Source organism: Podarcis raffonei, chromosome 17 (assembly GCF_027172205.1).
Source record: "Podarcis raffonei isolate rPodRaf1 chromosome 17, rPodRaf1.pri, whole genome shotgun sequence".
Lineage (NCBI taxonomy): Eukaryota > Metazoa > Chordata > Lepidosauria > Squamata > Lacertidae > Podarcis > Podarcis raffonei.
The window spans coordinates 14508858-14522309 of NC_070618.1; the positions used below are offsets into that span (position 1 = coordinate 14508858).

The window sequence follows — 13452 nt, forward strand, 5'->3', positions numbered from 1 at the left end:
TCACTGCTGCTCACACGATGAAAACAAGATGGAAAAGTTAGTCCAAAAGAAGTCCAAAAGAAGGAAGTGTGCCTTGTCTTTTTGTTACCTGAGCAGGCAAGGTCACCCCCCCCCCCGCCTCTAGTCGCATGCAGAGGAAGTTTGTACCAGCTCAGGAGGACACAGGAAGTTCTGACTGGCTGGAGCAAACATCCCCTTTCATGTCCACTCTAGGAATGTTGTACTTGACTGCTTTCTATGTGTGACATCCCACAGATTCACACACATACACACCCTGAAAATTCACCAGCATTTTGCCCTGGTTTTCTCCTAACAGACACATTTTTGCAAAGAAATTTGCAAATGTCTAGGCCAAAATGTCTACCGTTGGCAACTCCTCAGCTGGCCTTACTTCCCATTTCTATCACAAAGTGTCTTGCTGAGTCTTTCGCTGGAGTCGGACTTTGCTGACTGTTCAATGGGCGGCTCAGTTCTCTGCCTGAACTCCAAGCCTTTCTTGGCATTTTGCATCTTCCTCCTCTTCCCAACTCAGGCATGGAAGAGGACAACTTTTGCACCTCTGCAGGATCTGTCTGGACGCTTTTCTCTAAATCACATAACTCTGTACATTCAGACCCTCCAAGGTCTTCTATTTTCTATTTTCCAGAAGCCATCCAGTTTTACAAAGGTCCCATTTAAAGGGAATACTTTCACAGTGGAATCCCTGAAAGAAAAACCCAAACCCCACAGGTGTCCGGTCTACTCGGATATTTCACTTTGAATTCCACCTTCACTTTGATTTGGCCTCAGCTCATTGAAATTGATCAGGGCCCCCCCTCCATTAAGTAACTAGAATCATTAAGCTCGTTACTTAATTAATCAAGCACAGATGCCACACTTTTTTGCTATCAGTTCTGAATAGGAAGGGAATGATATTGAAACCTTTTCTGCAGTGGTGCATTTTCATTACAAAGCTTGCTTCAGCAAGTGAGCAAGATTAGATTTCGCTGATGCGGTATATAGAAAAGAAAGGGGGTGAAACGAAAACAAAACAAAAAAAAGTTTTATTGAGATTGGCATACCCTGGAGCTGGATCAATTCTGGTTTTTTCAGCTTGGAGAAGCTTATCTGTGCCATCGAAAGAACCTGCTCTTTCAGTCCTGGGGCCAAATTGGGCATGATAACCCAGGGTACAAATAATAAAATTGTTGCTGCTGTTGCTGTTGTATTAGCCACATTCTTTGGGCTTGTGGTGATGTTGCTGTTGTGCTTGCTTTTATCCTTTTCCCTCCATCACAGTCATGCTCTGAATTGCATTTTGTAATGCATTTTAATAACAACAATAGCATTTGGGGAGCATTTAGTTTTAAGAGACTGTGGCTAGACTACTTACCAGAGCTGATTACGGGGGGTGGGGGCAGACTAATAAACAAAATGAATTTCAAATGTAAGGTACTATACTCAGGTGTCATCCATACTTTCTGCTTGTCCCATACATAGAAAACATGGGTCCAAGCTGTTTTTTGCTCACCCTGTGTTTTCTAGACACAGGTCCAAGCAAGTTTGCCTTTGACCCGCCACTTTCCCCAGCTCTTTAGCACTAAATCGAAACAAATGGTAATCCACAGAAATGGTAATCCCTTTGTTCTGATTCAGCACTAAATGAAAGGTTTTCCTGGGGGAAGTCTCAGGACAAACAGGTGTATGGATAAGCCCTAAGGCAGGAATTATCCAATGCCAAAATTTAGAACAGGTGACACCTGCCTTGTTAGCGATGCACGTGAAAAAGTTCTAGAGGTCTTGGTAAACCTTAAGTTTGATATGAGTTAACAGTGTGATACAGCAGCAAAACAACAGCTAATGCTATTCTAGGCTTCATCAACATAGCGTCCAGATCAAGGAATGGAATAATACCACTTTATTCTGCTTTGGTCAGTTCTTTAAGGTGCCACAAGGCTCTGTTGTCTTTATTGAAATTTATACATATTTTGCTCTATGATTGCCCAAAATGTGTGTGTGTGTGTTATGATATATACAGCTAAGAAAATTGCCAGTTTGTAATTCTGCTGCTGCTGTAATTATATTTGCCTCCTCTTCTTCTATTTTTATTTAAATGTGCATCTGAAATGTAGGCTTTCAAGAGAGCTGTCACAGCATATTTATCGGCTGTTTCGCTCACGCTTTGTTTTGACATCTCCTTTGTGAACAGAGAAAGATATTTGTTCTGATGCACACCTACCTACTAACCGAAAACTACCCATACATTGAAATGCCTCCATTAGGAACCCATCTATTTGTTTTGCATAGGGTTGGTCAAGACAAATTTGAGAGCGTCATTCAATAGCACCCTTCACTCATTAATTAACACGAGACAGAATATTATAGCAGAAACACCAAAGTTTTACGTATTTCATGGGGACTTATTGAGGAGAATGTCCTAATGGACAAAAGGGCATCAAGCTGGTATTAATCGCATTGTCATACATTTTGTTTGCAATCCCTGGTTGTCTCCAGAGATAGCTACAAATTGGTCAGGTACTTAACAAGGGTTACTAGGTGGTAAACAAGGTAAATTTACCTTTTTTCCTGTGGCTAAGGTAGTGAGCTTAAAAGATTGTGATGATTTTATTATTTGTACCCTGCCCATCGGACTGGGTTGCCCTAGCCACTCTGGGAGGCTTCCAACAAACATAAAAGCATAATAAAACACCAAACATTAAAAACTTCCCTATACAGTCATACCTCTTGTTACGTTCGGTTCAGGTTACGTTCTTTCAGGATACGTCCCACGGAGACCCAGAAGTAATGGAACAGGTTACTTCTGGGTTTCGCCACTCGCGCATGCGCAGACGCTCAAAATGAAGTCACGCACGTGCGCAGAAGCAGTGAATCGTGGGTCTTTGGTCTGATTAGACCTGGGTGAGGCAAGGACTAAACCAGCAAGAAGGAAATCAACCAGACTATATCCTTATTCCAGTTTTTCTAATGTTGCAAACTTCCTTTGTTTTCTTAACAGACACTTCAGATGGGCATCAAGCACTTTTCTGGACTCTTTGTGATGCTATGCATTGGGTTTGGCTTGTCAATTCTCACTACTATTGGAGAGCACATCGTATACAGGCTGGTGATCCCACGAATCAAAAAGAAATCCAAGCTGAGATACTGGCTCCATACAAGTCAGGTACGTCCTCCTGGTATTAAATCACTCTTGTTCTGAATGGATTACACCACAAAACTGCCTTGGGTAACCTCTCTATATCCTCCATCCAGAGAAGCAAAGGTTTAATTTTTTTAATTTGTATTTATTTTATTTCATAAAAATTTAACACTACTTAAGTGAGTGGGGAAAACCCTCAAAGCTGTTTACAAAAAGACAAAACAAGAAAATGGGGGAGGGGAATCACAGCCATACTTCAAAACACAGTATCTCAGGGACCTCCTCTTTACATATGAACCTACCCAGACCCTAAGATCATCTTCTGAGACCCTTCTTAATGAGCCTACTCCATGAGGGTCCAGAGAATGGCATCACAAGAACGGGGCCTTCTCTGCAGTGGCTCCCAGTTTGTGGAATGCTCTCCCCAGGGAGGTTTGACCAGTGCCTTCATTATGTACCTTTAGGCACCAGGCAAAAACATTCCTCTTTAACCAGGCCTTCAGCCGATTGACATCCAATGCCCTTTTGAAATGTGTTGGGGAGCCGGGGAATTCTTGTTCTTGTTCTTATTATGTATTTTGTGTTTTTATTTTGTGATTTTATGTTGTGAACCGCCCTGAGATCTGCGGGTATAGGACGGTATACAAATTAAACAAACATACATACAAACAAATGTTAAAATGCTAGAAAGGATCAAAATTACTTCAACTTTCTAAGCATCTTGTCTAAATGAGAAAGGTTCTGGCTATCTTCTGTGGTCTCTTCCCAAACCATACAGCATCGGTGAAAATGGGATGGGTGGGATTGCTCTGAGAATCACAATAGTGGGGGTCATACACCAACAGCTCAGTACAGTGGTACCTTGGTTCTCGAACTTCTTCCGTTCCGCAAGTCCGTTCGATTCCCGAAACGTTCAGAAACCAAGGTGTGGCTTCCAATTGGTGCAGGCGTCCTGGAAACAATAGCAGACTGCTGCATCGGACGTTTGGCTTCCCAAAAACATTTGAAAAACCAGAACACTTACTTCTGGGTTTTCAGCGTTGGGGAGTCGATTTGTTCGTCAACTAAGCCGTTCGAGAACCAAGGTTCCACTGTGCTTCGCTTCAACAAAATCGCAGCCTGTTACATGCAGCATTCATTTTTCCTGTCCACTCCACCCTAAAATGCAAGGCTGATTATGCTACTGATTAATTTGTTCCCTGCTTTTCCTCTAGAGATTGCACCGTGCTCTAAATAGTTCATTTATTGAAGACAAACACCAGCCTAAAGCAAAGCGAGTTGAAAAGAGGTAAGAAAAATGACTTTTAAAACCCCTTGTTTCCAGATGAATCTGTAGATATTGGCTCCCATGACACAAAACACCCCCCCCCCTTTTTTTTTGTTAAGGAAAATGAAAGAGAAACACTTGGGAAAACTGTAGTGTATAATGTGAGTCACACACTGAAGAGAAACTGAAAATCATTTTTATTATTGTGCCAAGAGAATCGTAAATCATAAAGAATGGCCTTTGGCTGTATGACTTTATATGAGGGAGCAATTCCATTCACATCATTTTATTATATATACACTATAGCTGTCTGACCCAGCAGTGACATGACAGTCAGACATGTAATCACTTTTTTTCCTTTCAATGTGCTTGGCACACAAACTTCCCATTAAGACAACCACGTCTAGAAAAACAGGGGGAGCAACCCACAGTGGCAGCTGCACCCCTCAGTCGACTTCCTCATCTGTAGCAGCAGCACACTCACGGAAGGCAAATTTTTGAATTTGCCCTTTCATCCCCCCAAAAAGGTCAGCATCCCAGTGCAGGTTTGCAGATGTAGGCCAAGCTGTTCTGTGTGCTCAAATCCCTTTCCTTATGTGCAAACTGAGGAATGGAGAAAGCCTCGCAATGCCAGGCATTGTACGATCTGTTCAGAAATTATAATTAGGCATACATTTATTTTCAGCCTATTCAGACTTGTTGGAAAAATGCACCACAGTTGTGAACCTGTTTTCTCCAACACTGTTACCACGGACCTTTTTTAAAAAAATAATAATAATGCGTCGTTTACAACATGATTCCATTGCTCTTTAAAAGGCTTAAGTATACAAGCTGGCACCGCAACACTGTGTCAAGTCTGACAGCTGTGTTTTTAGTGCCCTGGCGTTACTCATGCCATGAGTCACACGAACTGTGCCTGCCTCTGCTTTTCCACGGAGCCCATTTTGCCTTCCCTTTCCATGTCCCCGTAACAAACCCAGCCTGACCGTAGGGCAAGTTTGGGAAATCTGACAGAACTAAATCCCCGGGCAAATGTGACTTCCCAAACACTCTTGATAGAAAGAACAATTCTGCATGAGATGGCGGGGCCAAGATCTCTCCAGCAGGAAGGGTCGTGCACCATCATAAAAAATATCCCTTTTACATTTGCTGGGTCTAATTGGAACCCTCCCAGCCCCAAGCCTGTTCAAACCAGCAGCGTTTCTGTTGCAGATTCACCGAGAATGTCCACAGGGCCGTGCTGCTGAACCAGAGCATAGGCACCAAACTATAATGAATTAATGCAGTCGAACAGTGTAGCAAAACTCCCCCTCCATCCCACGATAAAACTCATTTATTCCTTTAGATAGCTGCTGCATTGGAAAACGAGAAGAAACAGAGGATTGATGAAAATAGCTTCTACTGTATTATTATTTCCCTAGGGAATAATACTCTGGCACTTTCTTCAATCATACATTTCCCAGAAGGCACAGGGTGTGCGTGCATGCACACACACACACACACACATATACGGGTGGCACTGTGGTCCAAACCACTGAGCCTCTTGGGCTTGCTGGTCAGAAGGTCGGCAGTTCGAATCCCTGTGACATGGTGAGCTCCCGTTGCTCTGTCCCAGCACCTGCCAACCTAGCAGTTCAAAAGCACACCAGTGCAAGTAGATAAATAGGTACCGCTGCAGCGGGAAAGTAAATGGCATTTCTGTGCACTTCTGTGCACTCCCCAGATGTTCCATTGCGCTGGAAGCGGTTTAGTCATTCTGGCTACATGACCTGGAAAGCTGTCTGTGGACAAACGCTGGCTCCCTCGGCCCGAAAGCGAGATGAGCGCCGCAACCCCATAGTCCCCTTTGACTGGACTTAACCGCCCAGGGGTCCTTTACCTTTTACCTATAAAAAACAGAGTACATGCACACCCTTGCCTCTTTGACGGTTTCAAGTGTATCAGGATTCATTTGCTTCAGTCAGCATAGATTTTGCTAAGTGCAAATTCTTTGGCCTAGGGGTCAACATTCTCTATGTGGATCTAGCAGAAGCAAAAAATCTTACAAGTGAGATTGTTAGCTGGCAGCGGGTAAGATGTTCACCATCTGCCGTCAACTCCTGCATCCCACAGACCAGCATGTGTATGGTTCTCCACCTCCCCATTTCATCCTAACAACAGCCCTGTGAGGTTGGTTAGGCTGAGAGATCAGGAATGGCCCAAGGTCACCCAGTGAGCTTCATGGCTGAGTGGGGACATGAACCTCTGCAAGCAAATTGGGATCTGGATATCAAAATTCCACGAAACAGAATAATATGAACTCGTTTTCAGAAAACTTACCATACCTAAACCAAAGATGTTTTGACCAGAGGTCTTCTTCAACTGTCTATTGTAAACATGCACACAATATATAAGATTTGCAAAGAATACACCAGTTGAAAATACTCCGTACAATAAGAGCAAAAGAAGAAAACAAACTTAAATTTGAGTAATAAGGCCTGCAAACGTTTAGAAAATGATGTGATTAAAATGTTGTAATAAAATAACTGAGATGAAAATGAAACAACGTCTGATAAGTGGAGCATTTTTTAGTATAGGGCCGCATACACACAACATTTTATTCTAGAATCAGTGGAGACTGTATGCTTGTTTCTTCCACGTGGTTCACACACAGTCTGGATCTGTGGCATATTTTTGGCCCCTGTTTTCTTTTTTGAAAACAAAAGCTCATTGCAGGTGGATTCTGCCCCACAGTGTGTCTGTGCTTAGCATATGCCCCGGGCCATTTCTTTTTATTGCTCAGCTCTTATCTCTTAAAAAGAGTCTGTAGAACCGAAATCTGATGCCCTATGGGCTGGACATTTTCTCTGTAGTTTTGTCGATGGATGCCGCTTCGTGGGAAAGCAAACAAGGGAAGGGGGGGCTGGTGGACTTTCCAGCTGGATGCTGTTCGAAATAAGATGCTGAACCTGATGGGCCCTTAGTTTCATCTAGCACGGCCTTTCTCAACCTGTGTGTCTCCAGATGTTGTTGAACTACAACTCCCATCACCCCTAGCTAGCAAGGCCAGAGCTCAGGGATGATGGGAGTTGTAGTCCAACAACATCTGGGGACCCACAGGTTCAGAACCGCTGATCTAGCAGTATTCCTACATTTGCATCACCTGCATACACACATTGGAAGCAAGAGGTGGCCAAGAACAGGCGGAGGAAGAGTTGGGGGTTTCCCCTTACTTTACCATTGGCACAATGTAAGTCAGGGCTGGGAAACCATCATCCCGGACCATCCTGGTGGGAGTCCATTCACATTGGGAGAGCCACACCATCCCCACTCCTGGCGTACCCTCCAACATTTCGCCTATGAAAATAAGGAAGTCTTGTTTAATAATAATAATAATAATAATAATAATAATAATAAATGAAATCACTTTTATTTGATTTTACAATACAAAATTATTTTTAAAAAATCAAATACATATACAGAGATTCCTCCAAACTTCAGGACTTCCCCCTATCCCCTCCCTGGAGTCCCATTTTAAACATTTAAAGCTGCATCTTATTCCATACTCTATTATATCAATCCATATTTTCCATGGTAATTGAAAATACTGCAGGTTGCGATTCGGCACTTCTGCGCATGCGCAAAGCATGATTTAGCGCTTCTGCGCATGCGCGACCGCCGAAACCCGGAAGTAACTCATTCCGGTACTTCCGGTTTTCAGCGGTCCACAACCCAAAAAAAACACAACCTGAAGCGGCTGTAACCCGAGGTATGATTGTATCTGTTTGGGCATTTGTGAAATTTTGAGTGCTTTCAGCAAATATTCCATCACTGTAGGTAGGGCAGAAATAACTGTGACTTTTTTTTCCCCAGGTCCAACGCAGGGAACAGCCAGCATTCAGTCTGGAACACAGCCAGCCCAGGCAACTGCCTTCGGAAGAAATACATCTGCAGTGAAGAGAGCCAGAACGAAGTGGTGCTTAAGCAGCAACAGTCGCCGCCGCAGCAGCAGCAGCAGCAGCAGCAAGACATCCCTCTCCCCCTCCTGACGAGAGACTCCCCAGCATCGCTGACCACAAACGGGAAAGCGGACTCCCTCAACGTGGCCAGGACCTCTGTGATCCAAGAGCTCTCCGAGCTGGAGAAGCAGATTCAGGTTATCAAGCAGGAACTGCAGTTGGCCATGAGCAGGAAACTGGAGCTGGAAGAGTTTCAGAGGACAAACAGGACTGCGGAGCCCTAAGTGGCTGGGCTCCGGCCCTCACAAGCCCTCTCTTCCCTGTAACTATTCATAATGCACTTTTCTTTCTCTCTCCCTTTTTTTTGTAATGCCAGAAAGCGGCACCGGAATCAACAAGCAATACGGCTGCTTCCTGCAAAACCAGCATTTTTTTGCAGAAGGCACCAGCACCCTTGGTTCCCTCTTCCGGGAACGTTTCAAAGAGGCAACAGCTCCGTGGGAAAACTTCGCCCTCCATCTGAAGAAGGGTTGACCCTCAGGCTGCAGGAAACACTTCCAAGCCTCTGGGGGATTCTTCCAAGCATCCAGAACACACAGCTCCCTGGTTTTCTTCTTGCCACGCTCTCAAATGGAATCCCCACTTTTTAGCCCTTTCTGTGCTTTTTATTTTATTTTTTGAAAGACTTAAAATGATGATTCAGATTTGTGCGTCCTGGTGGTGCTTTGCTTGGAGTTTGCTAGTGGAATTTGTTACGGTCTGCCTGGGGGTGGGGGTGGGTGGGGGGAAATACACCTTTGCGTGCTGAGGAACCCCAAGGCGTTGTTAGCGTGAAACCTTTCTGTTAATTTCATTAGCCAATCTCAACAACACTGCTATCGATATCCCCCTATGCTGGGCTGCTGAACCAAACCACTGTAGAGTTGGAAGGGACCCAAGAAATCATCTAGTTCAGCCCTCTGCAAGCCAGGAGTTTGCAGTTGCCCCATATGGGAATCAAACCTGTAGCCTTGGTGTTATCAGCACCAAGCCTTAACCAACATGCAGGCAGGGTTCTCGTTTTTTCCCTGTGGGGGAGCACTCAAAATGTGGCTTCCCACTCTTCCCTTTTTCAACGGTACAGTCCAGAACTCAACTGCCACATCCTAGCTCTGGTGTGTGGATCAGCTCTCAGCGATCAAATACAATCAGACATCTCCTTGCTAACTTCTGCCCTGTTCCCTTCTCAAAAATCAGTTGTCAGGGCAGGGCCCAGCCACCCTCAGGTTCTTTCAGAGAATCAGCAGGCTTTGTACTCCGGTTTTCCACACAAAAAAAGAATATTTTAAAATTATTATTTTTTGAAAAAAGCTACAGATAAAATTATCTATTGTATGGTTTTTCTTGAAGTGTTTCTAGTTTTCCAGAGTGCTTTTATCTATTTTGCCTAAGATTCCCAGTCATGATTTCGGGACCTGTTGTTTTAAGGCTGTTGATGGGGAACCTCTGGCTTATTGGGTTGGTCTAAAAGCCGGCGCCATGGCTTTAAATGTTTTTGAAGCACGACGTGGTATCCTTCCGTGAAATGTGTTGTGTAAGTTGCCGGTGGTGGCTTGCTCTCCAGTTGTCGATGTTTGTTCTTTATGCGGGTGCTATGCAAGCAGTGGGTGCGAAAAAATGTCCAACGGCATACAACCAAACAGGCAAATCATCCCACCTACACTTCCCCACAACCCATGCATACATAAGGAGCAGTGACGTTCAGTCGCTGGACTAAGGGGACTAGATTAGTTCCCTAAACGTTCCCAGTAAATTAGAGTATTAAAGCATTAAAGCCTGGCGCCTCTTTCCCCAAAACCGGGAAGCTTCTGCCTGGCTTAGGGAAAGAGACGCGATGCTTTGAAGGATTCAAGAACCATTTTTTACCCTCTTCCCAACGTCCAACTGGCTTTGGGAAGGAGGCAGCAGGGCTCCAGTATCCCATCAGGCCTGACGACTCTTTCCCAAAGCCCAGGAAGCTTCTGTCTGGCTTAGGGAGGGAGGTACAATGCTCACACACACAACATCCCCATCGCCCTTGCGAGCTGCTCCCCTACGAAAAATTTCACTCTACACCACTGATAAGGGACAAAGACTCTTTTACCAGTGTGGGCCATTTAGCATGTTGCTTTGAGACATACTATATCCCTGTTTCCATAGGTAAGGGGTGGAGACTCTCTAGCCAGAGGGACATATTCCTTCGCAAGGGGTGTGTTCCAGGGGTGGGTGGGGCAAGAGACAAAAGTGGGTGGAGCTATCGGGGTAACTGTGACCTTTATACGGGGGGGGGGGGGAGAGAGAGAATCAGAGGCCTCCCCACATCTCTTCATAAAGACAAGCAAGAGGAATTACCACACTTCAAAGAGTTAGACGCATTCCAAGGGCTCTACAGTTCTTATGGATTCATTTGGCCCTAAATAAGTAAATAAATAAATAATATACTTATACCCATCTGATTGGGTTGCCCCAGCCACTCTGTGTGGTTTCAAACAGAATATAAAAGACACAGCAAAACACCAAACACTAAAAACTTGCCAATACAGGGTTCCCTTTCAGCTGTCTTCTAAAAGTCGCATAGTTGTTTATCTGGTTGACACCTGACGGAAGGGCATTCCAAAGCCAGGCGCCACTACAAAGAAGGCCCTGTAACTTTACTTCTCACAGCGAGGGAACTGTTGGAAGGCCCTCAGAGCTAGACCTCAGTGTCTGGGCTGAACAATGGGGATGGAGACATTCCTTCAGCTAGGCCTGAGGCTCCCTGCTATACGTGCTCTCATGCTACTTTGGGTACCAGGCATTTCTTCCCCCACAGAGTTAGGGCAGTTGCCTGCTTATGTGCCAAACTGGCCACATATGCCTTGCTTGGGAGCCAGTGGAACTGAGAACTCTACTCTTACCATAGATCCAGGGTGCTCATTACATGGAAAGGCAGGCGAACAGTGAGCGAGGAGGCAGGAATCGTGCCAAAGTAGCCTGCTCACCACGATTTGGCAGCAGGTTCACTTTTCAAGTTTTTCTGCCTAATGCAGGGCAATAAGGGGGGGAAATAGGGCTACACATATGCCACATGGACTTCCCTATGCATCTAATATCCATGTGTGGAACTTAAAGGAATGCAGCCACTGAATCTTGGCTCACTGCTTTCTCTGAATCCCAAGGCTTGAGAACCCAATGGATGTATACTGGCCAATGCCTAGAAGAATAGCTTATTGATATGGCACCTGCCTTGCATATAGTCTCAATCCCTGGTAGGGTTGGGAAACTCCCAAATAACCACTGCCTGTCTGACCTAGATAGAGCAATGGTCTGATTCAGTATAAGGTAGCTTCCAATATTACTAGATAGCATCTCCCACTAAGGGCCACCAGGCAATTTTACCCTACCAGAAAACCCCTTCTCTTTCCCTCCTCTTCTGGTACATATGACACTTTCTTTTCTTTTGTTCTTTCAATTACCCAACAGAAAGCCAGCACTACTAGACATTCAGCAGCTTTGGTGCGAATTAATGAAGTCCACCCCCAACTTCTACAAATCAGCTCTGGCTATCGTCTCCCTTTTCTGGTTGAAAACTCCGGTTGCTGGGTTGGTGGGGGTCAGGGAGGTGCTGGTCATGGTTGTATGTTTTTGGTTTTGAAATAAATTTTAATAGTATTTTTTTTAGGCTGGTTGATTTGCATGATGGGTTACTGTTGCTGTCTGAAGAGCAAATCCACTTTGATCAAGGGAGAAGACCAACCCAGGATCCCATGATTGCCTTGTCTATAATATTGGTTTATTATCAGCAACCATAGGCTTTCAGGTGACTTTTATACGCTGATGTAATGATAGGAAACTTTCACACATGGAACATGATCGTGAGACCGTTAAAAGCACACCCGAGTCCTGCTGAAATTTATTAACACTGGGGTGTTTGCTGCAGGGGCAGCGCTCCCAGCTAAAGGAATGCACACGGCAGCTAGTTAACTCTCTACAGTGGTACCTCAGGTTAAGTACTTAATTCGTTCCGGAGGTCCGTTCTTAACCTGAAACTGTTCTTAACCTGAAGCACCACTTTAGCTAATGGGGCCTCCTGCTGCCGCTGCACGATTTCTGTTCTCATCCTGAAGCAAAGTTCTTATCCCAAGGTAATATTTCTGGGTTAGCAGAGTCTGTAACCTGAAGTATATGTAACCTGAAGCATATGTAACCCAAGGTACCACCGTATTGGCAAAGCGGACACAGCAGTTTCCACGGCCCCAATACCCATGCAAAACAGCCTAGCATCTAGGCATCTATTCCTAGGTCTGCGTTCTATGGAACAGTTGCATCAACAGGGAGACACTCTCCCTCCACCAGCTTATGGATCTTCCCTCAATGGGCTGCGCGCACACAGCCGGAGTTTATATCCGCTCTTTCCACTTCAATTCTCTTCTGCTTCTGGGAGAAAGTAGTGCAGCTACAACCCGTCTGTTTCAGGTTTAAAAGATCCCCTGCAAATACAGAGATTGCTGCTCTCTGGCACTGAACATCTTCCATTTATGCAGCCCATACACCAGGAAGGACAGCTCAGTGGAAAACAGATCTCTTGGTTCTCTCTCTCCAACCAGATGCCCAAAGCAAGTTCTGCAGGGCTTCAGAGTCCTTTATGTAAGCAGTACATTCCAGGATGCCAGGAAGCGAAGCAGTCAAGGGTGGTGACTCACATTGATCCTATAAGTGTATTAACAGCTGAAAAGATTTTGAAACCTGCTTCCAGCCACCCGAGACAGATAGGATGGGCTAGAACATGAAATAGAAACTCACACTATGCACAGGTTTTATGTGGCACATGTCAAGTTTCAATTGAGCCACAACTGTCTGTCTCGACTGTCAGGAACTCTTCAAGTAGGTAGCAGTCCATACGCCTCTGATGCCCAGCTGACAAAACCTTCTGCCCCGTTCGTCTCCTGATGGGCAGAAACAGCTCAGCAGCCTGAAGTTTGAGGCGGCTCTTGATGGATGCACTACAGATTAAATATTTCAGTTGAACTGTGACTGGCAAACCAAACACAGAAAGGGCAGGAGTTAAAACATGGCGCATGTTAATTCTCCTACGATAAAGATGGGATTCCAGG

General features: G+C 44.9%; 2 protein-coding genes across 2 annotated transcripts in view; both read left to right on the plus strand.

Moving 5' to 3' along the window:
- Positions 1-12014, plus strand: part of GRIN3A (glutamate ionotropic receptor NMDA type subunit 3A) — a 94809-nt gene extending 82795 nt beyond the window's left edge. Inside the window, exons 7-9 of the mRNA XM_053371626.1 lie at positions 2996-3160; positions 4351-4424; positions 8256-12014. Of these exons, the coding sequence (XP_053227601.1) occupies positions 2996-3160; positions 4351-4424; positions 8256-8625 (609 nt within the window). The 3' untranslated portion in view covers positions 8626-12014. The remainder of the gene's footprint in view (positions 1-2995; positions 3161-4350; positions 4425-8255) is intronic.
- Positions 1-13452, plus strand: part of ALDOB (aldolase, fructose-bisphosphate B) — a 166936-nt gene that overhangs the window by 85682 nt on the left and 67802 nt on the right. The gene's annotated exons all lie outside the window — the stretch shown is intronic.